Genomic DNA, 26,009 nt, shown 5'->3' on the forward strand with positions numbered 1-26,009 from the left:
TCCAAATTAATTTTGAGAACACCTCGTTGAGAGTGAACACTCAAGGCTCAATGTCAGAATATCTAAGTTCTCCCCAAAAAAGTTTAAACAATTTATTTTCCAAATTGGATAAGTTAATGTATCTCGAGCTGATATAACAACGAGCCGTGCCCGTGTTACATCTCATGCTACAAAATCACGACATTCTTTTGCCCTGCTTCGTGATAAATTATACAACACGCAAGAAAACCAAAGGGCAATATACAACACACTGGTTTTTATCAACCAAATAAAACAAAAGGTATTACCAGTTGCAAGCTGGAACTGAAGCAGGGTTTTCTCATTCGCCATCTGATCCATTATCAGAATCTACGTTCATTGCTGACGCCCCGCTTTTGTAACCAGCCATGGCTTCCTTGTAGCGCTTTGAATCAGCTTTAGCCATTGACTCATATGGCTCCTTTTCCTCAGCTGCTTGCAAATGAAACCAGAAGTGATCAAAAGCATGCAAGAGATTATCTGACTCAAATTCTTTACCCGGCTAGACCGAGGAAACAAATATGAAAAGATATTTGTGTAGTGAGATCCGTCTAAATACAAAGTCAAAACCCTAATATGTTAGAGATAAGTTATAGTTTATTGCATAAGTTATAGTCAAAACCCTACTGTAGATTAGTAGCCAGTGAGCCCCATCATGCTAAATGTGATTGTGTAGATAATTTAGTCAACAGAAAGGGACTGTCCTCTGATTGGCAGCAATAAACATAATAATGATTGTTAAGAAATATCTGCAAGGTGAAGGCATACCTGTCATCTTCTTCCACCTCTCACCAAGAGCCCTTCCAACCTCAGTAAATGACATTCCTGGATGACTTCTCTTTAGATTCTGTCCATGTAGAGCATAGTTAGTTTTGCTAGTTGCTTGGTTCAGGCATCTGAAATGCTGAAGGATAATGTAAAGGAATAGGAGCTAAAAAGGAGGCCTATGTGGGTTTACCGGTGTTGCTGTCGGAAGAACCACACTAACAAAAGATTATAAGAGGAACTTCAAAATGGTCCAGTGTTTCTACTAGACATAATGCTTATCATTCAGATACCCAGGCCTGCTGTATATCATCTTACTAAGTCACTTCCAGGCTATAACATAAACTCTAAACTAATTGTGTATACTTCTTGAGACCAGAACTGAATTTCACTATCATAAGCGATCAATTCTTCAGTTGGAGTGGTCATATTAAGATTGTTATTGCTTGATGTAGTTGACTAAAATAAAATAGTTCATACTTGAAAGTAAAAATTATCGGAACCTCATTTAGCTTTCAGCTGGGGCATGATGGGTGTCAGATTGTAAGAGATGCAGAGATTCTTGGAGGACTGCAAAATTACCAGAAAGAAATAGCGAAGAAAATAATACAGCTTCTCGATATTAAGAATGTTATATTTGTAGGAAAGAGAAATAAAAGAGCTGACTTAGTGAGTTCAAATAATAAATAAAGACAAATTTTGTTGAGGAAATGCAGTCTTTTTTTTTCTAGTACATTACAAGTAAATTTAGGGATATCATAAGATTTATCCTATCATGAAAACCTACTGATGTGAACATACACTGACAAATAGAGATGAATATGACAATTATTAGGACAGTCAGAAGGTACATGTTGCTATCAATCAAGCAAAGTTCACTCCAAAAGCTGCATGCATGAGAAAAAGACATACGAAGTATGAAACTTGCCTCTCGTTCGGTATTTGAGAAAAACATGAAACCAGACATGGCTCTCTTTGGTGCATTGGGATCTTTTTTCTTTTTTTGTTTTCTCTTCTTCGAACCTTCTTCATCTCCATCCTTTGACTTTTTCTTAGATGAAGAGGACTTAGCAGCAGCAGGTTCTTTCTTCGAATCCTTTTTCACAGGCTTCTGGAATGACAAAACAGTTTAGTTAAAAGTTAAAACCGCTTGTATTTTTAAATTAAGCAGATCAAAGTTAATGTTGAAAGCTCTAAACCAGAACAGAATTCCTCTTAAAATAATAGTTCTCAAATTAAGTCCTCCTTTACATCTTTTTCTTCTCCACTTTCACTAGCATCAGACTCCTCCTCTCCAGAATCATCAGTAGGAGATCCACCATCATCCATTTCAGCAACAAAATCTTCATCCTGCAAGAGTGATAACAATTATATTCCAAAGGTCATCTAGAAAATTGTCAAGAGGAAGATGAGATAGAAGAACACCTCTTCATCACTGTCCTCGCCACCTGCTTGTTTTTTAATCCGTTCAAGATGTGGATCAACAGCATCATCGTCTTCAAAAACAGATGCAACACCCTTTGTAGCTTTTCCATCTCCAAGGTTCATAATTTTGAGACCCTTTGCACTTGATTGAAACATGAAGTTAGAAATCAGATGGCTTTTATTAATCAACTGAAAAGAGAGTACATGAAAAAGGCGACCTACTTAATTGAGTCAAAGAGGTTATGATATTCATTCCTCTGGATATTCCTAAACAGATGCTCTTGATCATTTTTCAGTTTTACAAGAAGGTCAAAGTAATGAGATGATACACTGGAGCCACCAGCACCATGCCTTTCAAACTCAACATAATCAATCTGCAAAAATTAATCTTGGAAGGGTGAGTGACTGTACATCCAAAGACAACTTACACATGCAATCATAGTAGATCAAAATTTGAGAAATCCAATATTTGGCATCTACCTCATCATGAAGTATGAGAGTAGGAGGTCTTGGTAGAAAAAAGAAACCCTTCTCAAGTGGATATAAAATTCCATCTTCAGCTTTCAATGATGATTTTACTGCATATCCACCTTGACAACTACGGAATTTACCTGGTCTGGTAACTTTGGCTCCGGATAGGCCACGCAATATTAAAGTGAAAACCTCATGTATTAGCCCCTGGAAATGCCAACAAAGATCCCTTTAAACAGAAGCTGTGGAAAGCATAATGACTTTACCACAGTAACTGTCTCATTAATAAATCTAATTGGTATCATGAAAATCTTATTGAAATAGCAAATATCAAACCCTTGTGGACTCAAACACTTCTGTTTGTCCAATACTTGCTGTTTATCTAGTTTATCAATTAGAAAAAGAAACACAATTCGTCACCCTTTAAGAAACAGTAAAACATACACCAACTATGCTATAGGAAGTGTATTAAATGTCAATCAACTTACTAGCATGCCAAGATATGCTTACATCATTAACTTTCGACACTTAAGTCCCAAACCAAGTTCATCTTATCATACTTCAGTGCCAAATTTACTAGCACATAAGCTCTCTGTTTTTCCAGAAATATTTTCAAGAGATGCAACAGATCATAATTTGGACACCCTGAAAAGTAAAAACTGATTTGAGTTTCAATTATGAAAGGTAAATCACCTCAGGTGATCAATGCAAGATTTACCTTATATGATGCCTCCAACCTATCCTTATATCTGGTAGCCAGGAGATCCTCACTAATTGATAGTGTTTTTTCAATTACATTATCTGTTTCAAACTTCACAGGACAAGATAAAAGAATGGCAATGATTATACAGGAAAGAGGAGGAAAAAGTGGAGCTATAAAGAATATGCAATCTATAAAGCATGACCACTGGAAGAGAGTGTGCACCTGAAGTACGATATGTGGATACAGAGTTAAACCTTTCCGGATGGGTGGATCAAGCGTAACAACAACAAAAGTATGTGGTTGATTGAACTGCATTGAACAAAAAAATTAAAGCTCAGTCCAAGGAGAAATCTCAGGCTTCCCACATTGAAGTTGCAATTATGTAAATCAACTGCATGCAGAACTAGGTGTTGAACTGATATATCTTGCTGAAGTCTCCATCAAATTAAAACAAAAACAAAAATCTTGGTGTCACTTTCTGGGCTTTGTCAGAGAGAAGAAAACCTTTGGTAGTAGGAAGAGACGAACAACACTGCTAAATTGAATCTTGAAATCATTAGCCTGTCCTTGAAGCCGCAAGAATGATAGATGAAGTTCAACATTGTATCGCCCTCTACAGACAAAAGCAGTAGTCTTAAGCTACCCAACACACAATTACATACTGAATGCAGATCTTTCATGACAAATAAATGGAACATGTGATAATCAAAGAAAAATGATACCTTGGGGTGAGAATTGCAATTCCTTCAAATGTGACAACTGATTCATCATTTGATCCAACATCTGCCATAGACAATATTTTGTCCAAAAAAACCTTCAAGAGGAAGATTATTACAGAAAATTAATCATCACCGATCACTGACTTAATAAATTATAGATGGAACAAATCCGAGCAACTAACCTGAGCTGCATTTCGACTCTCATCACCAATATACTGGGTGTTGGAGTTAGGAATATGAAAGCTCAGATCCACCAATGAATCTTTCTATGATTAGAAAACAAGGAGATCAAAATAGACAACTGCTAAAACATCGTAACAACTTGAATGCTAGTGAGATTTTCAAGGAGAATAGATATCCATCTACAGGCTGAAAGAATCATCACAAATTTAAAGTCCATAAAAAAGATAATAGAACCAATTATTAGATAACTACCAAATCAACACTCTTTCTGATCAGGAAAGATAAAGTCATCATAGGCCAGGAGAAAACAGAGACCTGAATGCAAGGAATCTCTGTATGTGATCAGGTGTGTCTAATTTCATGTATCAGTACCAAAAAGCATACAAACTAATCATATCCCAACATGAAGGGAGAGAGTCACAAAAAACAACCGCATCCTAATAATCAGATGCAATTATGTTTTGGAGGGTCCCTGTTATTGGTCCATGTTGCCCCCGTTAATTTAGGGCTTTGTCCACAGTGTTGCCCCCTGTGAACAGATACGGTTTCGAACAACAATACATAGCTCATTATTCTGAAAAGGTAAATAGATAGAGTACCTCATTAGCTCCAGCAGTGTCATCCACATGGAATTCCAAGTACACATCATTTTTTCCTTGTAATTCACTCTGGGCAACGTCTGATAAAGATACTTCAAATGCTTGTTTAGAACCTACCATAAAGGTAAGAACATTTCCTGCAGTGCATGATAATCAGCAAGTGTGAAACATGATCTAACTTGATTTGCACAAGGAAAAAAGAGAGACTACATGCAGGTATAACCAAATGACTCGATGAAATAAAATCGTGATCTAAGGAAGGAACAACTATACAAGTGTATAACTAAGCAATCACTGCTATCAAGGTTCTCATAGATACTGCCAATATAATGACATTTCATTGGAAGAAATTCTAGATGGAAATATCGAAAAAAAAACTTGCTTTTTAATAGAATCTTCCAACCATACTTACTCCCTTATCTGAACAGCAATAAATTTTAAAAATAAATGTATGAAATCAAGCAAAAAGGTTGATATGTTAAAAAAGAATAAGAAACAACAAGTAAGCTCCAACCGCTAATATCAACTTCTCCCCAGTTATGTCCACTGACAGAGAGTTGCTTCTCTTGTGCAGTTATCCCCATAGACTTTTGTATGAAATTGGTCAAGTTACTAACATCCTACAAAATAAAATGTGACATTATTAAAGTTAAATATAACCCAAAATGTAATTGAGAATTATATTTAAGTAACTAAAATAAAAACAACAAGTATCGATTAGAAAAGGAGAAAATATACATGAGAGGAGAAATATCTAGCTTCTAAAATTCCACAATATACATAGTTCTAGAGTTACAAGTTTCACCTGCTCACGGAAACCTGTGAATTTGTAAAACAAACCCTCCTTAGTCCTAACTCGGAACTGATAAGTCCTGGGAACTTTCATCCAGGTTACATCAGCAATATCAGTTTTCTCCACTTCAACAACCTTCCCACCTCCAAGCTTCTTCCATGCAATTCCACCTGAATGCACTCTGAACTGCCCTGGGTTCTGCAAGAATCTCAGAATCACAATAGATACAGCAAGTTATATCTCTGAGCGTAGTTCGATCCGGAAGGAAAACTGATTGATCGAAAGATCTAAAACTCCTCGATCGAACCGCCGCTGGAACTACAGATCCAACAGTAGATTCCGATCCTTCTAAGTAAAGAATCGGTACCGAATTCTTCGATCAAGGAGGAGAGATGAGAACATCTGATGGAATAGAGAAGAGAAGGAGGGGATTACGTTTCCGCCGCGGCCCCGGAGGAGGATGTTGTTGAAGAGATGACCGTCGGCCATGGCGATGGCAATGTTTAGGTTCGCCGAGTCCTTCGAGCTTCCGACGCCGATGGGGGAAGAGGAGAGCGGGAGTGGGGCCCACTGAGACCTCTCGGATTTCGATCTTTTGCAGGAGGAGTGAATGCCAGTGACTAGGAAAAGTTTGTACGTGGACAAGTGGGAGTGGGGTCAATCCGATGTCTTCTACTATTGGGCTTGGACCTTTCAAATTTACATTCCACGCCCCGTATTTTCGTGAATTTATACTCAGAACCTTGCAAATTCACGCATTTACATTCCACACCCTATATGGTTAATATTCACAATTTAATCCTAGATTTTGGACTTTATTCTCTATAAGCAATAAACACCCTGTATTAGCAAAATATGATTCTTTCGTATGGCCACATCGCCTTTTAATTCGATTTCTCTTGATAACTTTTTACTATCGCGAATCCGCACCTGGATTGAAGTCACCAACCAGCCCATTGTTTCAAGATCTATATATATATATATTAAAGAATTTATCTATTCCTCGGTCACTACAAAGCCGGAAAACGAACTATCCCAAATCCAAATTCAGTTCTCGGTTTCACAGGTAAGAATGGCTTGATGTGCATTAGATTAGATCGTATTTTGTTCCTGATAGGAGATTCTGTTCATCTTTATTCAAAGTAGGAACTTTTCTCTCACCTTTATTCCCAACTCTTTAGCTGATGATTCCAAACCCACTAGTCTTGGATTTATCCTTGGCTCTCTCAATTTACTCCTTGTGGGTATTAACAATCTCTCCTTCTCTTTTGTTTTAAATTACTTGTTTCCCATCTTTGTCTGATGCCTTGTGTTGAATCGGTAAAGGAGATGGAGTTGAAGAACAGACTACAGAGTAAGAAATTAAGAACCAAGAACTAATCCGTTGGTTACCTTTGGTTAATATACTGTAGTTGAGATTTAGTTGATATTTTCTTGGTTGTTGCTTGTTGGGTTTGCTTCCACCTTTGTCGCCTGAATTTTTTATATAAAAAATCTCAGAAACATTTGGTGGCATGCTTATCCTTGACGGCCCTGATGATTGGGTAGTAGGTCTAAATTTCTTCTGTTCAAGAGATATTTATAGATATTATGGAGATTTGTATTTAACAGACTGTCTTCTAACATATCTGTGATTTACACTCTCCTATTTTCAATGTATACAAATCAAGCACTATATATATATTTATTAAATATGTGTAGAAAATATCTTGGGTTAGATTAATATTAACACCGTTTAGGTTGACAATATAAAAAGAGTATTTATTCAATTATAATCTTTTCCTAGAATAACTAAAATACTTTTACTTTCTTTTTCTTCTTTCTTTTAGTACACAATGGAATGGTTTCTTCTCCTTAGGTAAGAGATCTCAAAGTAAGAGAGAGAGCAAATTAGACCCGATAAAAAACTAGCGTTCAGTTGGGTTTAGTTTGGTTTAGTAATTTTTTTTGTAATCTTAACTTAGTTGTTTAATTAAGTTTAATAAACAGATTTAATAGCAACATGTTTTCTACGCATATTTAATAAAAACGTAGAACTTAATTTACAAACATTAAAAATGGAAGGTGTAATAAAAGGCTGGGTGTTAAATGTAAATATTCCAAAATTTGATCCACTTGCTATCTAGTAGATTTTTGGGAATAGCACAATCATGCAAGTCAGCATCCGGGAATAACTCTGATTTGGTATTTGTTGAAGTTGCTATGCAGTTTCCTCTTCTTCCAACTGATTGGTTTTAGCAGTCTTTTTTTATAGTTATGCAGCTAAAATATTGGTTATTTGAAATTTCAACCAGAGTTACCACCATATGATGCCTTGACTTTCTTGAATGGGAGAAGTAAGGATATTGCCAGAATTATCCTATTGATATGCCTGCCTATATATATGTCTGTCTTTCTGATGGTTTATTATGAGTTCTTGTGTTTGCAACCTTGATCTGGCATAAGGTTCTTATAACATTCTTTGCCTGCTTTTTCTTGTGTTAGTTTTTTTTTTCCTTCTTATGATTAAGATGAGATTCTTTTGGGTTGTTTTGGAGTAATTTGAAATTTATTCTTAATTTCTTAGCTGCAAGTTCTGTAGAACAAAGTGATTGTTGGTGTGAGGTATCTGCAGTGGGCTATTATGGCTGATGGGTAGAAGGAGAATATTGCAATCTTAGAAATGTATAAACCTGTTGTTTCACTACTGAACTACTGATATGTTTAGACTTTAGGTAAAGTACTCAGCTAATTGAATTTTCAGGGTTCCATATTTTTTCTGAAACCATATAATATGCTCAGTATCCTTCATGAGACGTGATAAATTCAGAGATGCCTACTGAATCGGAGAAAATTGGGCATCAAGTACACCTAGACCTTTTTCATGTATGGCAAAAAAGGTACATCGAAAGATTCAAAACTATGCATCAAGATGTACGTCAGATTGAGATTCCAGAAGGAACACTTTGTTCTACCTGGGTATCATGTCACTATAAAGCCCCTGATTCATGTTCTACCATACAGCAACTGCACTTAATGATCTTGTCCATCTTGTTTAGCGTAAAGCATGTTGACTACTGGATGTTTTCCTCAGAGCATGAACTTATGAAGTCTTGGATGTATTATTCAATGCAGCATGCATGTCTACTGTGGAGATCTTTCTTATTGACTCTTCTGAACTTGACTACAATGTTCTGAATATCAGGTGGTTCATAACTTGATAACTGAGGGAAATCATGGGCCAAACACTATGCTGTGTACAAGTTGATCAATCTACTGTAGCAGTGAAGGAAACCTTCGGGAAATTTGATGATGTGCTTCAGCCAGGATGCCATTGCGTGCCATGGATCGCTGGCAGACGAATAGCTGGCCATCTTTCGCTCCGATTGCAACAACTTGATGTGAGGTGTGAGACAAAGACAAAGGTCTGTTTTTCACTCTATTATCCTAACATATTTCGTACAGATATCTTCTGTTTCATTGTATTCACTCACAAATTTCCAATATGTTCTATCAAGTTGAAAATTTATCAGCATTCTGACGCTCATCAGATACTTGGTCTTGTAATCAATATCATGAACTTCTCATGCTGCTATAATGTTCTGCACTTTCTTTGCATGTTTCCGTTCCAGTTATGAAATTCATTATTCCTTCCATATTTGGATGCAGGAATTCTCAGCGGATAATATATGATATCTTTTACAATGTTAAATACTTGAATGGCTTGCTCTAGCTGAAAAGGAATTTTTTCCCATCATTTGCAGGACAATGTTTTTGTCAATGTCGTTGCATCTGTGCAATACCGAGCTTTGTCTCACAAGGCCAGTGATGCATTTTACAAACTGAGCAACACAAGATCCCAAATCCAAGCTTACGTCTTTGATGGTAGGAACTCAACACTCAACAGCATATCACGTGTTAATGGACTTAATTTTTTCCCTAATTGATTTTACTATTTACCTTTTTACTTGTTAAAATGGACAAGAATCCAGTCCTCAATTTTTGCAACTGAAGATAATCAATTTCAGCTACGCTGTCATTAAAATGCTCAAATAGATTGTCATCTTCCATTTTTCACATTCTCTTCCAACTGTGTGAAAAAATTGAGAAATCTTTTGTCACAGTAATCAGAGCAACTGTTCCAAAGCTCATTCTGGATGATGTGTTTGAACAAAAGAATGAGATAGCAAAAGCTGTGGAAGAGGAACTGGAGAAGGCTATGTCAGCTTATGGTTATGAGATCGTGCAGACACTTATAGTTGATATTGACCCAGATGATCATGTGAAGCGATCCATGAATGAAATTAATGCAGGTACTCTATTCTAACGTTTAGAACATTGTTAAAAAACCAGTGAGGGACAGGGTCTTATTAATTGTTTGCTTTCCCCTTTTCAGCTGCAAGGCTGAGAGCAGCTGCTAGTGAGAAGGCAGAAGCTGAGAAGATCGTTCAAATAAAACGGGCCGAGGGAGAAGCTGAAGCCAAGCATTTGTCTGGTCTTGGCATTGCCCGTCAACGGCAAGCTATTGTCGATGGACTGAGGGACAGTGTTCTCGGCTTCTCAGGCAATGTACCAGGGACTTCTGCAAAGGATGTGATGGACATGGTCTTAATCACTCAGTACTTTGACACCATGAAGGAAATTGGTGCATCATCCAAATCTTCGTCTGTTTTTATCCCTCATGGACCTGGTGCTGTTAGGGATATTGCCACCCAGATCCGAGATGGATTACTTCAAGCCACTCACAACTAAGTATATATTGTGAAGTATGTCAGAACTCTGTTGTTCTTGATATGAAACAGCTTTATTATAAAAATATGTGTAAAAGGTTGAGCTCTGTAAGTGCCTTGTGCATTAGATGTTTTAAGATTATCTCCTCATCTGTTTCTTCTAGCCGTTTTGTGTAATTGTGATTTCTTCAAATAAAAACATATACTTTAGAACTGTGATTTGTCTGGCAAAGTTATTTAGACCTGCAAATAAACACACTCAGCATTGTACATCACAATCAATAAACCAATCAATAAATACTGCAAAAATTGTTCTACCTGGCTGCACACAGCCACATCAACATCACAGATAATAAGCTAAGAGCAACCCAAAAGAGACAGTAATATCACACAGGAACACTGATATCTTGCCAAAGGCCAATTTGATTCGACTCAGGAGTAGAGTATGAAATGAGGACACAAAGATCCGCTGCAGTCAGGTTAAAATTATTTTTACAGGTTGAGTATCAAAACAAGCAAAAGGCAACACCAGAATTTCATTGACAACAGATACCAAAGAGGAAAAAGGGGCATGCTGCTGCCAAAAAAAAAATCTGGGGGCTAAGTTATTTTAGGATTTATTACATTGCACCATAATTGAAATGCAAGTGCATTCCTGGTGTCCTAAATCTCACATCAGGGCTTCAGCACCAAAGACAAGCCAACTTTTGAGCTCTTCTCAATTGCCTTAGTGTCAACCTCTGCAGAGATGGTAAAGAATGATTTGGGCCTCCACTCGTGCTGGATGAGTGCATTAGCCTTGCCATAATTGTTGAACCGTGCCTTCACTGTGGTAAGAGGATCCAATGCATGTTGTGTCCCAAAGGTAAGGGTATTTTCATTGCTCGAGAAGCTATGGATGAGTTCTGCTCCGACTGCAGTGTTCGACAATGGGCTCACCAAGTGGTAGTAGGAAGCACTCAGGCTATCTCCCTTGTTATTCCTACAACAATTTTGAAATCACTCATATACAACAAAGTGCAAAGTAAGCTCAAACTAACAATTTACATTCCCATAATACCGCCATAAGGTATATCTTGTCTAAACTTGGATTACTATTGATAATATAGATAACTGTTTCCTCCCTTTAATATGTTAATTGACTTTAATGAGTCACTCACAAAGTCAAGGATGCTATAAGATCTGCAGTGGTGATGCTTAATCCTGAATTGTACTTGGTGAAATTCCCAGTTGCGGTATCAAATGATATGTCAGCACCAACAGAGAGAGTGTTAATTGCAAACACACTAGAAATATTGACGACGGGATTAGCAGTCAACCCAATACTTGCATTGACACCTGCATAATCATGTAGATACTGAAGTTCAACCTGCAAGCACAAAGAACATAAGATCACAACATGGAAAAATTATTCAAACAAAAATATCTTTATTTAAGTTGCTACTTTGCGAAAGTGAAAACCTTTCCAGACTTCTGATCTGGAACAGCAAAGCTAAAAATTGTCTTTAGCCCGGGCGTTGCAAGCTCGTTGACTGTTATTGTTGTTAAAAGCTGAAAAAAGATGCAAAAAAGAGCATCAGAATGTTGCTCATGCAGGCGATATGCATAAAAATGTCTTTTAAGAGATCAATCAACCAGAAAAGACACATGTAAATTGTTATGCCCAAACATTTTCACTATAAAAATGCTCTAAACGTTCATTTATGTAGCGAACCAAATGCACCAAAGTGCCATATACATGAGCAGAGAAGTAGATATTCAAGTGCAGCTAAGCAGAGATAGGTGAGATAGAGATTAGAGAGATTGAGAAGCTTACATTTGAATCTGAGTTTGCTTTCACATCTACTGTGATATTCTTGTTCTTCAGCTGGGACTGGATCTCGCCAAAAATCACCTCATTTTTCTTTGTGCCCGAAGCGGTAATTGCCTAAAACAAGAAAACAGGATTATAAAAAAACTAAACTCCGCAGAAATCAACTCGTAATAGCCAGAGAAAAATATATCTATGATTTCCGAAGGATCATTAAATGCAAGCAACATAATTTGGTCCAGCAAAAGATTCTTCAAAACCAAAAAGCTACAACTTATTTTAACATATAGTCTATACATAGAAATGTATCCAGCTTTAAACTTGGGTAACAAGACATATCAAATGAAGCAGGCAGAAGAATACAGTTATGCACTTTTCCATATAAGAAACTGGTTCCGACACCATGCAGGTCATTCTTCCACTAGGTTTAACTTGCTTAGACATCACACACTTAAAAAACAATGAATTTCTTAGCGCCTACAGGCTCACTTCAGTCGGATTGACAAGCATAGATCTCGATTATACAACATCGTATCGTTCTATAGTGAGTTGGACTTAACTCTGTGAAAACAAAATAACTTTGGTCCATTAAGTAAAGTATCTGTCTCTGTAGACCAATCGTGCTAATTAACTTCTCAACAAGAGTGACCTAATGGGAATCCATGATTTGCAACAACAATAATAACTATTTATTTTCAAAAGGCGCTCCTAGTCATTTAATCTCATGTAATCAAGAAATCATAACAATCACAGTATCAAATAAACATCAAACGACTTCACCAAATCGATAAATTTCAAATAATAAAGCACCAATCAGAATTATAAAAATAAACACCAAAAACCTAGCAGTCTAAGACTAGAAGGAAGAAAAAGAAGAAGCGAAGCACTCACAACTCCATCGGATGTGTAGGTAGTGATGGTAAACTTCTGGTCTGTGTGATAGTCCTTGTAGAGAAGATCTTAATAAAAAAAAAAAAAAGTAAAAAGAATAGCTCAAAAAGATCTAATAATAATCGTCATAGATTCGCAAAATCAATTACCTCTAGCCTTCTTGCCGATGTCGGGGTAGAGACAAGGCCTCATCTTTATCTCACTCGCGATCGACGAGCCAAGCAAAGAGAGAATAATGGAGAAAAGAAGACGGCGGAGAGAAAGACGATTGTTTTTCCCTTTTCTATTTTTTCTTGTCTTATATTTTTGGAAAGTGGGAAATGGAAAGAGGAATTAATACCTATATCTTTTAATTTTTAATTTCTTTTTCCTGGAGCTGAAGTTAGGAAACGTAGAGTTATAATATCCCTTCGATTGGATGCTTCATTACATCGACGGCTGGGATTGTGATAGAGTTAGATTACCAGAAGTATTGGTCCAACTCAAAATCCAGGGGTCTTGTTTTCTGTCAATATTAATCGTCGGATGGATAGTCTAAAAAGTTTTGAGCCGTTCGATCGGAGATATGTGGCTATTTTAACTCCCCGAGAGAAAATAAGACGAGTTCGGGAGAGGCTCCGAAATGGCCGATGGCTGACCTGGCGATGTGGCCGTACGAAAGCAAAGGCGGAGTCCGAGGAGCCAGCGGCCGAGATAGAGGGAAGGACGAAAATACCCCTCCGCCGGCCCTCCGAGCTCCGGCTCACCTCATCGCCCGCGTGTTCTCGCAGCTCGACTGCATAGATCTCCTCAACTGCTCTCTCGTCTGCAAGTAAATCTTCAATTCTCCACTCAAATCGATTCTTTTTTCTTTTATACCTCTCTGCCGTTTGTTGAAATGCCTGTGCGAGAATTGGTGATGGGACAAGAGGTCTCAAATTTATTGTTTTAGCGAAGAATTAAAGAAATTGAAGCTTTGGCAAACTTGTAGAATCCAACGGTGTATCACTATTGATTACAAGTTTGGATAATCTTTGCAATGTTAATTAGGACAAAAGGGATGCAATTTTCTGTAGAATCAAGTGACAAATAATGGAAGTTGTGGTGTCAAACGATATGCTCGACAAAGATGGATTTCCACTTCATTCAGATAGTTATTGTGGAACTTTCGGAAGTGAGTTCTAAGCAGGCTTTTGTGAAAAAATTTATATATAATGGACAATTGTAGGGATATTATGTGATGATAAGTCTTCTCTCCCCAAACCCAAATGTCAAGAATTTAGCCATAGAAACAATCTATTCGGTATTGTATCGGGGATAAGACTACGTACATCATGGCCACCGCAAACTCCACATCGACATGAGCTTCATGCACTCGGATAGATTTTCTTTTCTTTGTTCTCAGTTTATTATGCATTGGACTTGTTGGATGTATGAATGACTTTCTACTAATACATATACTTGCTAAGGTTTGAACTTTCAAGCTACATATTTGCTGATTGATTGAGAGGAGATTACAACTGCCTGCAATTTATATTTATAGTGTTGCTTCAAGTGGTGATATTCTCTGAGTTTACTGTATATTTGTTGAAGTGGATTAGTTTTTCTGATTCCTCAGGCAGTGGTACAAGGATTCAGCAGAATTGAGAGAGGGTTGGAGGAATGAGTACTTGGAGGCCTGGAATCTGTACGGGCTTTACATTAAAAAGGAGACACATCCACCATCCTCTACTTGTTCAATCAGAGGTGTGCATAGTTGGTGTCCCTGATTTTTTGCTGTTTCTTGTTTGCTATGTCCAGTATGAAGTATTGAACTTGTGAAACTTCCATTATGATAAAATATGGAAGAGTTCTATAAATTCAGATTGTTCTTCTGATTATAAGTTATGTTGCATATTTACAGGATGTAAATTGTGTATTGGTCATTGATCTTAATGTGTTATTTAATATTTAATTTTCAGATACTTTATCTATATCATCAAATGTACATATATATATATATATATATATATATCATTGCGTGCACTTGTGGGGCTTGCATGTTCGAGTGCATGCTGGTGAATCACCCTTGCGATGTTTCCGGTATTGACATACATGTGGGAACAGTTTACCTGATTAATAGCCAATTTGAACACTGCTTATTCCAATAGCAAAGGAAGATATTGGCGGCAGGAACAGTCCTCTGATGAGCCTTAGCCCCATGTATAAGACCGTCACACTTATGCCCCTCAAACTATGATGCTAGATTGTGATCTTGTGAGAATACCTGTAATATTGAACTAGCTAGCTTCATCTTAAATTTTGGTATTTTCTGAGGCGTCCATCTTTCAGTCGTTTTGGATTATGATACTTCTCTGCAAATATTGTGCATAAATCCTTCTGTGGGGCTTAAGTAAGCTATCCTGAAGTACAGCAAATATATGGACTTCCTCATGAGTAAAAACAAATGATGAGACATAAGCAGGCAGCTTAATTACTCCTGTAGCTTTTCTGCACTAGAATTGCGCGAGTAGCATTAGAAATAACTATCAATCAGCAGTATGATTAATACTTAGAACAATCACTTACAAAGTTTGTTGGCTTCAGATGCCAAATTGCAGGCTTAATATTTACAGGATCTCTGAGTGTGACCTTAATGAACAAGAACAGCAAGCTAAAGAACTACTCTCCTAAGAAACATCTTCTATTTCAGTAGATTTCAACCTAGACATATAATATGCACATCATATCCCAATATTCTGTCTCCATTATTTTGCCTGAGACACATGCATTGAAAAGACAATCACGAGAATACGAATACTGAAGCAGTTCGCCAGCTAAACCATCACTAGAAAACTCGATTCTTTTCATCGTACTCCTCACATGTGAGAGGTGTTTGCCTGAAGGAGACCGTCCCTTATCTGTGAAGCTACGTCCCTGACAGACCCGGGCCCATGGGGAATGAACACAGTTGAAGACTTAGAGGAGGCCCCGATATCCTTCATGGTATCAAAGTACTGAGTCAGCAGCACCATGTCCATGACATCCTTCGCGGAGGTGCCGGGCACATTCTCTGAGAAAGCAAGCACGCTATCCCTCAGCCCATCAACTATGGCTTGGCGTTGCCTTGCAATACCAAGTCCTGCTAAGTACTTGGATTCTGCATCTCCTTCAGCTCTCTTAACCTGCAGTATCTTCTCAGCTTCAGCTTTTTCATTGGCAGCCACCCTCATCCTTGCAGCTGTTGCAAAGACTAATAAGGTTAAAAGGGTCTGCAGGAAAACGAACTTTTACCTCTATATGTAGGTGCCAAACATTTTTTACAATTAAACCCAATGTTATCTGCAGCAGAACAACAGTAGTTTCCACCTCATACTCTCATAGTACAAAATAAGAATTTATGCAACTGATACTGATCTCAGGACACTAAATGTGGACCCTAAAATTTGAATACATTAAGGAACACACCTCTACAAATTCTTCTAAATATTATCTCAAAAGTTGGATACTTTATAAACAAGAAACAGTCAATTTAAAATGAAAGATCATCTCCAAGAAACCAAATCATAGAATCTGAAGATGGAAATTAAGAATTTTAAGTGCATTTAACAAAGATATGTCATTTCTTGCCTGCATTAATCTCATTCATTGCTCTCTTAACATGCACATCAGGCTCAATGTCAACAATGAGTGTTTGAACAATCTCGTAACCATACGTAGACATTGCCTATATAATGAAGAAATTCGATCATTCAATAAGTTATAAGATGCAAAGTAGCACCAAAGAAAAAAAAAACATTGATTACCTTTGCAAGTTCATCTTCCACAGCTTTTGCAATATCATTCTTCTGCTCGAATGTATCATCTAAACCCAGCTTTGGAACGGTAGCCCTGATGACTAAACAGCAAAACATAGGTTCATTTATATTTATGTTTTGTAAATCCGATATGTCGTTAAACTTGATAATTACACCCTTCTACCCTCAAAAAGGTTCTATGGCTCTACCTAGTTGCTAATGGAAAACCGCTCATACTATGCATCCTTACGAGTCACGAAATGAAAAAAAAAATCAAACTGCAAGTAGTGATAAAGAGGAAGCAGAAAATCATTGATTCATTTCCTCTTCCAATTGAGTAATTCAGCTTGCCTTTTCCAAAATCAAAATATATATGACTGTAGAAGTGGTTTGATTTAATTGTTGAAAGTTTGTTATCCCTTGACATAAGGGTAAGAAATCACAAATATTACTCTGTTTAATTTAAGCATTATAGACACCTACCTTCACAACTACTAATCATTTCAGGTACAAAAGACTCTGATACATTGGTAGGATAAATAAATAAATTTCTTTAACAGAAAAATATAATTGAAGAACAACGTCATGATACATAAAGGAAAAGTAGATCAAGAACTCTAGGGCCTTCAGGCGACTTTGCCTCACAATGCACAAACCTTAAAAGGTTCCATAAACTACAAAAGTATCACCAAGAAAACACAATTGCATATAATCTCAAGAATAAAATTAAACCAGCCCAATGGCAACCTTACCATCAAAAACATAAGACTGTATTTGCGCCCTTGTATTGGTAAGCTTATAAAAAGCATCAGATGCCTTATCAGCAAGGGCACGATATTGTATCGATGCAACAACTGTGACGAACACATTATCCTGAACCAGAAGGAAGACTTATATAAGAATCATAGAGAATCTTAGTTTTAAAGGACCATGATATGCATGTTGCCTTTGATATTTATGAGGCACAATAGAAGAACAGGCATGGGAAATGACATAATCAAAGTGATATATTGAATCTTTAAAATCTATTTTGCATATGCTATATTCTATTGCAATATCACTCCTAAATAAGTAAGTTCCTGACATACGTTCTTCGTTGATATCTCAATTGAAATGCATGAGCCAAATGAGTAAAATGACAGGAGGAATTTCAAGATCACTGTGCAGATTTATAAAAGCACTATGAAATTGCTTTATGACCCAGGTATATTCCTTTCCAGAATACAAGACACCAAATTAAATGAGCTCAAGGAGGACAGACCTTTGTCTTTGTCTCACAACGGACATCAAGTTGTTGCAAACGCAGTGAAAGATAACCAGCTATCTGCCTTCCTAAGCACCACGGCAAGAAGTAGCATCCAGGCTCAAGCACCTCATCAAATTTTCCAAAAGTCTCCTTAACAGCTACAGTTGATTGGCTCACTTTAACGCAACAGAACACCTGCCCCATGTCTTTATCTATATAGATGAAAAAAATAATTATTCATATTTTTCTAACAACTCTTATCTAGAAGTTTGTATTTGTAATTCTTCTCATCTTACAACCTCCCCAACTTTACCAGTCACCTGACTTCTCCTAATTCTTTCTTGAAGCTATCTAAGCTACATTCAGTAACACAGCTCAATCTATAAACATTATGAGACAAAGCAAACAATGACGCTGGCTCCTCTAATTCATACAAGATGCATAGGCTCGAGAATCCCCATGTCTGTAGTGGTAACTAAAGAATCACAAGGAGAATGAGTTGCAGGCCAACATTTTGGACAAGGAAAGTAAACAATCTCTCCATGTGGAGAACGAGTGATATTTGTTCAATGACACATATCCTTCTGCATACAGCAAGAACATATGAAACTAACTAAAATAGAATGAAGTATGACAGAAGAATAGCAGATGTTAAAAGAATGGATATGTATTAGGAGGGATCAAAGAGAATTGTCACTGAAACACATGAACACGGCAGAATGGAGATGAAGAACAAGTGACAATTAAACTCCTGACACTTGAATGGTTAAAATGCCATGAAGTCAATTAAGCAAAGCAATCGTTTGAAAGGTAAACATACATCCAAATACCAACAAGGCTCATCCACCTAACCAATGATCAGAATATCACAATCTATTGCTGTCAATCATACGGCAGATATTTGTAGATATAACATCCAAGGACAAGTGACAATTTACTCCTGACCCTTGAATAGTCAAGCAGCCATGAAGTCAATTAAGCCAAAGAACCGTTTGAAAGTCCAACATACATCCAACAAGGCTCATCCACCTAACCAATGATCAGAATGTCACAACCTATTGCTGCCAATCATACCGCAGATATTTGTAGATATAACATCCGAGCAATAAAAAAAAACAAATAGAATACCGACACTATTCCTTCAACTTCAGCAATTACCCAATAGGGATCAGCCTGCATACAAGAATTTTCAATTCCTCCACCCTGACGTTGATCATAACAGCATCAGTCAACACGATCTTATCCAGAAATTCCTCCTCAGTGTTAAATTACGTGAAGATTAATCAAAACCATATCAAGACCTCATCCACGAAATCGAAGAGAATCAGAGTCACAAACCATTCCAATCCTTGATGATCGCGAGCGAGAACTCCAACAAGCAAAAGAGATCGACGAAAGGAATCGGGTTAAAACATAAAAACGAGAAAAGCAAGAAGTTCTCTCACCTCACCACAGGAATGAGTACTATCTCCACGCGAACAAGGAACCGGAGCTAGGAACCGGTTTTTATAGAGCCGAGATGGAACTCGATACGAAAGAGGCGTCGAAGAACCTTCGACAGTTACCCGACAGTAGAAAGGGCTCTCCTCCTTGTAGTCTCTGTGCCCCGCTCGCACAGCTCCTCGAAATGAAGGGTAAAGATTAAAAACATGCGGTAAGTACACCGCGTTGCAGTCGCTAGCGAGGAAACCGGTGTGGACCCCGGCCGCACTACTACTGAAACGTAGTTTTCGCCAACTAGCCCACTGATTAAAGAATATTTCTTCTTTCAAAGATCTTGGAAGTTGATTTTTATATGTAAATTCCTCAAAACACTGGTTTTCTTTTTCAGGCGTACTCTTTAATAAAGCTTTATTTTTTAATTTATATATATATATATATATTAAAGTTAATCAACAGTATTTTTCTTTTTAACAAACACGTCGCAGTGTTCTATTGAAACTTAATTAGTGATGCAATCGGTCACCTAACCAACGGTTGTAGAAGGATATATATATATATATATTTTTTCTTTGAATAATGATTGCTCTCAAAATAAAGACGTCTTTGTAATTTCATTCATTTAATGCCTCGGATTCTAGTAGTTACCAGAAATTAAGTAGAAAGGCATCCATCCGTAATAGATTTTGAAGGGTATTCACGCTAATACGAAGTTAGAGAGCTATGCAAGCAAACAAGAAGATTTTGAGGGTTATATATGCACCCAAAAAAAGAGCATTCTTTCTATGCTTAAGGGGTAAATTAGTAATTGGCCATCAGATATAAGAACTATACTAGTCATTCACAGTATTATTGGACGTAAATTTACTAATTTTAAGTGCCCAATGGCCAAAGCAATGTTCTTTTAGAGAAATACTAGTTCTACAAAATATGCTAAAAGAATCCCCAGTTCAGTTGAAGGCATTTCCACAATAGTAAGTATCACTTGACCAACACCATCAAAATGTAAACCAAAGGCATCGTTATCTGATCCATACGTAAAGACTGTAATCCTAATGCACTGATATGAATAAGAAGATGCAATTCTCCATATGTTGTTCTATATCTGACAGCCCAGCTGAGTGTTTAAGAGTAGTAGTTAACAATAAATCACTAATCTAATGTAAAGGGTATGAAATTTGGAAACAGTAAAGAGGGTAGCATCATAAATATTCTTTCGCAGTTACATTTCAGATAAATTATCTGAGGGTAGCATGATAAGTATTCTCTCACAGTTACATTTCAGATAACTTATCTGCGTCGAAGGTTACACAATTCCCTTGTAACTCAAGGAACCTTTATCATGAAACAGATAAGTGTTTTTCTTTTACTTCAATTAAAAGGTGAAATAAACCGTTTAAGAGTTCTATCACCAGAAGTTTGCAGATCACCGCCTGCACACATAATTCTTGATTCAACCAGGTTCTGGATTTCTCGGCTAATCAAAAGAAAAGGATGTAGTTACGGCTTCTTTCCATTGGGCTTCGGCGATTGGCGGTATGGAGAAGCATGTGGACCATTTGAGAGGCTCCTCATGGGCTGTGGTGCATTCCTTGTCAATGAATTCTGTGATTTAAGGCCATTCCTCCCATTAGAACTGCTGGCATGCATTAAACGTTGTGCTTGCATAGTTTGGAAGAAGTAGGAAGAGCTGGCCATGTCTTTAAGATTAAGAAGTGGTTTGAGAACTTCCACTACTTGGCTCATGAGAGGCCTAGCCTTGGGATCGCGACCGAGGCAGGCATGTGCAAGCTGGGCTGTCTTTTGGGCACCTTTTACAGAAAAGTTGCCCTCCAGCCGAGGATCTATAAGCCTGTAGAAACGCCGCCTTTCTCCAAGGTGGGGACGTGCCCATTCCACCAAATTGTGCTCCATATTTGGCCGGTTTTTGTCCATTGACCTTCGACCTGTCATCATTTCAAGTAGCACAACGCCGAAACTGTAGACATCACTCTTTGATGTCAGATGACCTACAAACAGGAAAGAATTAAAGTTGATATAGTTTGGAATCCAGAATGTTAGTTAAAACCTGAAAATAAACAGTGAAAAGTTGGAGATCTCCTCCAGAATGTTTATATACAAATGCTTCATCTACCTTGTCTTACTTAACAGATTGTAGGGGACCAAAGGAAGCTCAAGTATTTCTTCTCAGTGCACTTTAATACACTACTTCATTCCTATCCTAAATAAAGCAATTGCTAATACTCTACTAAATTTATTTCACTAAAGTCATCCAAACCCTACAAATATTCTCACTGTAAAAAGCATGAAGAAATATATTCTCAAGCTTCAATCTTCATCTATCTTACTAGTACAATGTAGAGATCCCTTTGATTTCCAGATTCCATCTTCCCATAGTTTGTCAAAGGAACTTCCCTTCAAGCAATAGATTTGCAACCAATACACTAAAATCAGCAAAATGTTAGAAGTCAGCCAGTTGTTTCATATGACATCCACCCTTGCGAATAAGTTTTTCTGATGCTCCTGAAACATATTAGCTAAAAATTTTCACTTAAAGACAATAAAAGTAAACATCCAATTTTAAGTAAAAATAGACTACAGAATTGATTTAGTGCACTTCCTATTACAATATATTAATAGATTCTGGTGGCAGGATTAATTGATATGAAAGGCGCTGTGACTTAAAGATTATTCCATTGCAAAGTCCTGGTCAAGTCCCAATTGGTTAAAGCATGCTAACAAGAAACTAACAAAATATAATAAGCAGAGGCAAGATTGAATGAAACATAAGAGAACACATCTCAAAAGCACATACCAATTCATTAGTCCAAATGTTCCAGTAGACATAAAATTAGGACACATTTGTTAAGATCAACTTCAACATTACTTCAGAAAAGGCAGCACCAACCAATGATGAACTTACCAGTCATTACATACTCTGGAGCTGCATACCCATATGTTCCCATAACTCGTGTTGACACATGAGTTTTATCACCCTCAGGACCATCTTTGGCCAGACCAAAATCTGATAGCTTAGCATTGTAATCCTGAAAGAGGTACGATTGCAAGAATGAGTAATCACAGGGATGAAGGACAAAAGAAAGAATATACTCAAGGATTCCTTACATACCACATCCAGCAAAATATTTGATGTTTTAAAATCACGATATATTACTGGAGATTCAGCTTCTTCATGAAGGAATGCAAGGCCCTTTGCTGCACCAAGTGCAATCTTCATTCTGATGGACCACGGGAGAGGCAGCGATCCTGTTGTATCATATAATGGTCAATCACAGATGAACTCAAATAAAGGCAATAAAGTAGTCCAAGAAATTTAAAAGCCATTGAAGGAAAATGGAGCTGGAAAGAAGGCTCTTTCCTCTCTATCATTCCATATCCATGGATGAAGAAACCATGGTACTTCTTTTGTCACGCTCTGCCTAGATGAGAGAGAGAGAGAGAGAGATGGAAGAACATAGAGGGAAGAGAGGAAAGGAGAAAGGCAAATGGAGGGGATGTCTGCAGTATAACCATAAAAAACAAATCCATCATTTGACAACATTTAGTATCGAACATCCTTGACACTTGTAACATCAGAGAGCTAGAAAGATGCCAAGTAATGCAAAACAGCTGTTTTCTGAACTATATTTGTTAAATGCTAAAAATAGCAGCAAACAATATACACTATAGAAAAAGAAGGAAAAAACAATGAAAGTAGCAAGATAAGTGACAATTTATTCCAAGAAAAAGGTTAGTCACCTACTTCTAAACAGATGGTTCTCTAAACTTCCACGGGGCATAAAGTCATAGACTAGCAGCCTTTGGTCGTCTTCAATACAATATCCAATCAACTTCACCAAATTCGGGTGTTGAAGGTTACCAAGGAAATTAACTTCTGCCTGCAAACAAAATTTGATATAAATGCAAACTTGCTAGTGACTGGATAAATTAGTAAGACATAATCTTGCTGCATTATCAGTTAATAACTCAAAATAGGAGTTGGGAAAAGACATACCACCCACTCTTTATGCCCTTGAAGCCCATCATGATTGAGTGTTTTGACAGCAACTGTTAGTCCTGTACCAGGTTTCACAGGAGCAGTTCCGTTCTCCTCAATCCATCCCTTAAATACACAACCAAAGCCTCCCTCTCCAAGAAGACTCTCAGGTCTAAAGTTTCTGGTAGCATATTTAAGTTCATTGAAAGTAAATTTACGCAACTGAGAAGCTACTTTCAGATCCTCTCCTATCTTAGAGGTAGATGAAATACTTTCAGTATTACTGGTGGTTGTCGAACCACAAACTACTTGTCCAACTCGTTGACCCCGGCTATCATCATTTGTCGATCTACTTTCTGCTGATTGATGCATAAAATAACATTTTAAGGTGTAACTTGAAAGAATTAGAAACTACAGAAACAATAAATTTTCAACCAGGTAAAATTCACAAAAGCTAAGCACGCAAACCATGCATATCAATAGAGTAACAATAAAATGAATTCTGAAACTTTCTTGTAAGCGTCTGAGCCTCCAACAAATATCATCATTCATCATCAGCTGAGCTTCTTGCCCAACAACATGGAGTCAGCTAAAGCACCACCATAAAGATTAGTAGACTCCAAAAGAGTTGACAGATCACATCTGTGCGAGAACTGATGTTTCCTAGATTAGTCAACCATTTGAATACTTTCATATCTAAGTGCTCGCAGCTTATCAAGTGCAAATACACACATTATATCGCAAAAAAAAAAGTGTAACACAGTAAGAGTACGCAAATGCACCACCAGGAAGGATTTTTTTTTAACTATTTGTGAACCTCTGTTCTGCACTTAGCGATGCAAGCCAAGATAAGTTTCGGACTAAGAAGAATACACTAAAATTGCAACGAAAAAAAAACTCCATCGCTCTAATCTGCAAGCAAAATGAGAACTTCCCTAACAATATGTGTTTAGTTCTCAAGATGCCAATAACAATAAAGTCGAGCACAACACACCCAGCAGTATAGAGTTAACATCATCCACATTATTCAAAAAAATTAAAGCATAAAACAAAGCAATAGCCCCAATGACAAGCATTGCATCTAAAAATAGAACAAAAGTACAAGAAACTAACAATCTAGAGCGAGTAAATTACCAAAATGGGTGCTGGCGCTGCTGATAGAAGTATCCACCTTGGATCTCGACGAGATGCAACTCCCCATCAACCGGAACTTAATCCAACAGCCCTTCTTCTCTCTTGTCCGACCCGTCTTCTTCTTCTTCCTCTTCCTGCTCTTCTCCTTCGATTTCCCCACACTCTCCCATCCCTCAAACTGCACCTCGTCCAGCCCTAATCCCATCTTCCCCACACCGAGCTCCTCAAAATCCCATCAACCAGCTCAAAAGCCTCAAGAATCTCCACAAGCCCACTTAACTTCTCCGGTTTCCGTAGAGAAACCCGGAAAACTAACACCAATCAGCAACCCCCAAGGCCCCCCCATGAGTTGATCCGCTCTGAGCTCCAAATTCCTCCTGGAATCCTCTCGAGAGGTGTGCGGTGGGTTAAAGTGAGGGGGGTGATAACAGAGGAGAAAGGGAGGGAGGAAGAGTGTGGGTATGGAGAAGTGGCGAGAAAAGAACGGGCAAGTCGGGCAGGGGCATGAGGGACGAGAGTGCAGGATGTCGGGCAGCTCGGGCAAGCAGTGGGAATTTGGCAACAAAAAAATAAAAAAAGAATTGTTGCGGGCGGCGCACTCATACAGACGTCCGTTTATGTATCTTTTATGCGAGAATCTAATATCTACCGTTCGATTATAGAAATAAATTTTTTTTTTAATCAAAGAAGCTGAAGCCGGCTTATATTAGGACCACCCGACTTAGGGACTCCGTCGAGCAGTCAAAATTGAGGAGAGTACAAAGTTCCAAGGGGAGCTCCTCAATATGCCCTTGCTCAAAAACTACAGCCATAAACTGACTACGTTTGACAGCCTAGTCTGCCACTCGATTGGCTTTCCGGTAAATATTTCGGATAACCATGTCTGTAAACCCATCCAAGATTCTGAGACATTCACTCACCGCACCCCAGATTCTCCACGGACATTCCAGCTTCCTGTCACATATCTATGTCAGGATAGCCGAATCCATTTCCACTTCAATCCTCTCACACCCGTTTGTCTAGACCATTTTCAGTCCCTTAATTAACGCCCCCGTTTTAGTTTGCAGCGCTGAGTCACCTTGGGTGGGCCCCCAGGTAATACCAATTATGCGGCCATCTGCATCTCTTAGGACTGCTCCAAACCCTCCTTGGTAGTTTCCACTCAACCGTGCCACATCTATATTAAGCTTTGTCTACCCCGACGTTGGCAATTTCCACTTCACCTGGATCACTTGTCGTTGAGGTGAAGTTGTAGCCCTTCTAGGCACCTTTCTATATTCCTTTGCCATTTGGAGCGCTCGCCGGGCCACTATGCACGCTGGGAGGGAGTCACCTCTAAACACCGCTTTGT

General features: G+C 37.8%; 5 protein-coding genes and 1 long non-coding RNA gene across 15 annotated transcripts; 2 read left to right on the top strand and 4 right to left on the bottom strand.

The window, feature by feature from the left end:
- Nucleotides 1–82: 82 nt before the first annotated feature.
- On the bottom strand, nt 83–6,303 carry LOC140777135 (FACT complex subunit SSRP1-like). Its single transcript, XM_073121087.1, has 16 exons — nt 6,112–6,303; nt 5,689–5,874; nt 5,398–5,503; nt 4,884–5,020; nt 4,284–4,367; nt 4,105–4,196; nt 3,887–3,995; nt 3,605–3,691; nt 3,398–3,490; nt 2,689–2,886; nt 2,431–2,582; nt 2,209–2,350; nt 2,035–2,133; nt 1,712–1,894; nt 787–865; nt 83–450 (listed from the first exon to the last, which is right to left on the bottom strand). The coding sequence occupies exons 1-16, from the start codon at nt 6,163–6,165 to the stop codon at nt 320–322; spliced, it is 1,932 nt and encodes a 643-aa protein (XP_072977188.1). The 5' UTR covers nt 6,166–6,303; the 3' UTR covers nt 83–319.
- Nucleotides 6,304–6,587: 284 nt separating this feature from the next.
- Nucleotides 6,588–10,599, top strand: LOC140777211 (hypersensitive-induced response protein-like protein 1). Of its 4 annotated transcripts, none has more exons than XM_073121207.1 (5): nt 6,588–6,742; nt 8,861–9,080; nt 9,420–9,540; nt 9,780–9,968; nt 10,052–10,599. In XM_073121207.1, the coding sequence occupies exons 2-5, from the start codon at nt 8,892–8,894 to the stop codon at nt 10,405–10,407; spliced, it is 855 nt and encodes a 284-aa protein (XP_072977308.1). In that variant the 5' UTR covers nt 6,588–6,742; nt 8,861–8,891; the 3' UTR covers nt 10,408–10,599. The 4 variants fall into 4 exon arrangements, with proteins under 4 accessions (XP_072977308.1, XP_072977478.1, XP_072977562.1 ...); XM_073121377.1 differs by lacking the exon at nt 6,588–6,742 and adding an exon at nt 6,880–7,030; XM_073121461.1 differs by lacking the exon at nt 6,588–6,742 and adding an exon at nt 7,866–8,012.
- A 191-nt stretch (nt 10,600–10,790) lies between these two features.
- Nucleotides 10,791–13,396, bottom strand: LOC140777431 (mitochondrial outer membrane protein porin 1-like). The gene is made up of 6 exons (XM_073121581.1): nt 13,236–13,396; nt 13,087–13,154; nt 12,202–12,312; nt 11,847–11,936; nt 11,546–11,754; nt 10,791–11,367 (listed from the first exon to the last, which is right to left on the bottom strand). Exons 1-6 carry the CDS (start codon nt 13,276–13,278, stop codon nt 11,061–11,063), a joined length of 828 nt encoding a protein of 275 aa, XP_072977682.1. The 5' UTR covers nt 13,279–13,396; the 3' UTR covers nt 10,791–11,060.
- A 263-nt stretch (nt 13,397–13,659) lies between these two features.
- LOC140762934 (uncharacterized) lies at nt 13,660–15,025 on the top strand. The gene is made up of 2 exons (XR_012104786.1): nt 13,660–13,897; nt 14,684–15,025. It is a non-coding gene; the product is annotated as an uncharacterized lncRNA (long non-coding RNA).
- Nucleotides 15,026–15,580: 555 nt separating this feature from the next.
- Nucleotides 15,581–19,808, bottom strand: LOC140761373 (hypersensitive-induced response protein 1-like). 3 transcript variants are annotated; one of them, XM_073098685.1, is made up of 6 exons: nt 19,426–19,808; nt 18,103–18,299; nt 17,594–17,714; nt 16,851–16,942; nt 16,675–16,771; nt 15,581–16,285 (listed from the first exon to the last, which is right to left on the bottom strand). In XM_073098685.1, exons 2-6 carry the CDS (start codon nt 18,289–18,291, stop codon nt 15,924–15,926), a joined length of 861 nt encoding a protein of 286 aa, XP_072954786.1. In that variant the 5' UTR covers nt 18,292–18,299; nt 19,426–19,808; the 3' UTR covers nt 15,581–15,923. The 3 variants fall into 3 exon arrangements, with proteins under 3 accessions (XP_072954786.1, XP_072954770.1, XP_072954778.1); XM_073098669.1 differs by having other exon boundaries at nt 19,533–19,807; XM_073098677.1 differs by lacking the exon at nt 19,426–19,808 and adding an exon at nt 18,387–19,233.
- An 896-nt stretch (nt 19,809–20,704) lies between these two features.
- Nucleotides 20,705–25,109, bottom strand: LOC140761343 (serine/threonine-protein kinase PBL34-like). 5 transcript variants are annotated; one of them, XM_073098625.1, is made up of 7 exons: nt 24,659–25,109; nt 23,543–23,883; nt 23,291–23,426; nt 22,658–22,794; nt 22,451–22,574; nt 21,876–21,971; nt 20,705–21,536 (listed from the first exon to the last, which is right to left on the bottom strand). In XM_073098625.1, the coding sequence occupies exons 1-7, from the start codon at nt 24,861–24,863 to the stop codon at nt 21,028–21,030; spliced, it is 1,548 nt and encodes a 515-aa protein (XP_072954726.1). In that variant the 5' UTR covers nt 24,864–25,109; the 3' UTR covers nt 20,705–21,027. The 5 variants fall into 5 exon arrangements, with proteins under 5 accessions (XP_072954726.1, XP_072954734.1, XP_072954743.1 ...); XM_073098633.1 differs by having other exon boundaries at nt 23,543–23,880; nt 24,659–25,108; XM_073098642.1 differs by lacking the exon at nt 21,876–21,971 and having other exon boundaries at nt 24,659–25,107.
- Between the last annotated feature and the right edge of the window lie 900 nt (nt 25,110–26,009).

Source organism: Typha angustifolia, chromosome 1, assembly GCF_048772165.1.
Source record: "Typha angustifolia cultivar Huaian chromosome 1, ASM4877216v1, whole genome shotgun sequence".
Lineage (NCBI taxonomy): Eukaryota > Viridiplantae > Streptophyta > Magnoliopsida > Poales > Typhaceae > Typha > Typha angustifolia.

What these genes read in the sequence shown, in the direction of transcription:
- LOC140777135 (XM_073121087.1), bottom strand. Translation starts at nt 6,165, where the DNA reads ATGGCCGACGGTCATCTCTTCAACAACATCCTCCTCCGGGGCCGCGGC. An exon ending in AGAGTCGAAATGCAGCTCAG is followed by an intron (nt 4,197 to 4,283) that starts GTTAGTTGCTCG and finishes TTCCTCTTGAAG; the next exon opens with GTTTTTTTGGACAAAATATT. An exon ending in CTCTCATACTTCATGATGAG is followed by an intron (nt 2,583 to 2,688) that starts GTAGATGCCAAA and finishes TAATTTTTGCAG; the next exon opens with ATTGATTATGTTGAGTTTGA.
- LOC140777211 (XM_073121207.1), top strand. Translation starts at nt 8,892, where the DNA reads ATGGGCCAAACACTATGCTGTGTACAAGTTGATCAATCTACTGTAGCA. An exon ending in CCAAGCTTACGTCTTTGATG is followed by an intron (nt 9,541 to 9,779) that starts GTAGGAACTCAA and finishes CTTTTGTCACAG; the next exon opens with TAATCAGAGCAACTGTTCCA. An exon ending in CATGAATGAAATTAATGCAG is followed by an intron (nt 9,969 to 10,051) that starts GTACTCTATTCT and finishes TCCCCTTTTCAG; the next exon opens with CTGCAAGGCTGAGAGCAGCT.
- LOC140777431 (XM_073121581.1), bottom strand. Translation starts at nt 13,278, where the DNA reads ATGAGGCCTTGTCTCTACCCCGACATCGGCAAGAAGGCTAGAG. An exon ending in CATCGGCAAGAAGGCTAGAG is followed by an intron (nt 13,155 to 13,235) that starts GTAATTGATTTT and finishes TTTTTTATTAAG; the next exon opens with ATCTTCTCTACAAGGACTAT. An exon ending in AAGCAAACTCAGATTCAAAT is followed by an intron (nt 11,937 to 12,201) that starts GTAAGCTTCTCA and finishes ATCTTTTTTCAG; the next exon opens with CTTTTAACAACAATAACAGT.
- LOC140761373 (XM_073098685.1), bottom strand. Translation starts at nt 18,291, where the DNA reads ATGGGGCAGGTGTTCTGTTGCGTTAAAGTGAGCCAATCAACTGTAGCT. An exon ending in ACAGTCTTATGTTTTTGATG is followed by an intron (nt 16,943 to 17,593) that starts GTAAGGTTGCCA and finishes TTTGCTGTTTAG; the next exon opens with TCATCAGGGCTACCGTTCCA. An exon ending in AATGAATGAGATTAATGCAG is followed by an intron (nt 16,286 to 16,674) that starts GCAAGAAATGAC and finishes TCTTTGCAACAG; the next exon opens with CTGCAAGGATGAGGGTGGCT.
- LOC140761343 (XM_073098625.1), bottom strand. Translation starts at nt 24,863, where the DNA reads ATGGGATTAGGGCTGGACGAGGTGCAGTTTGAGGGATGGGAGAGTGTG. An exon ending in CAGCGCCAGCACCCATTTTG is followed by an intron (nt 23,884 to 24,658) that starts GTAATTTACTCG and finishes TGCATCAATCAG; the next exon opens with CAGAAAGTAGATCGACAAAT. An exon ending in AAGGGCATAAAGAGTGGGTG is followed by an intron (nt 23,427 to 23,542) that starts GTATGTCTTTTC and finishes TTTTGTTTGCAG; the next exon opens with GCAGAAGTTAATTTCCTTGG.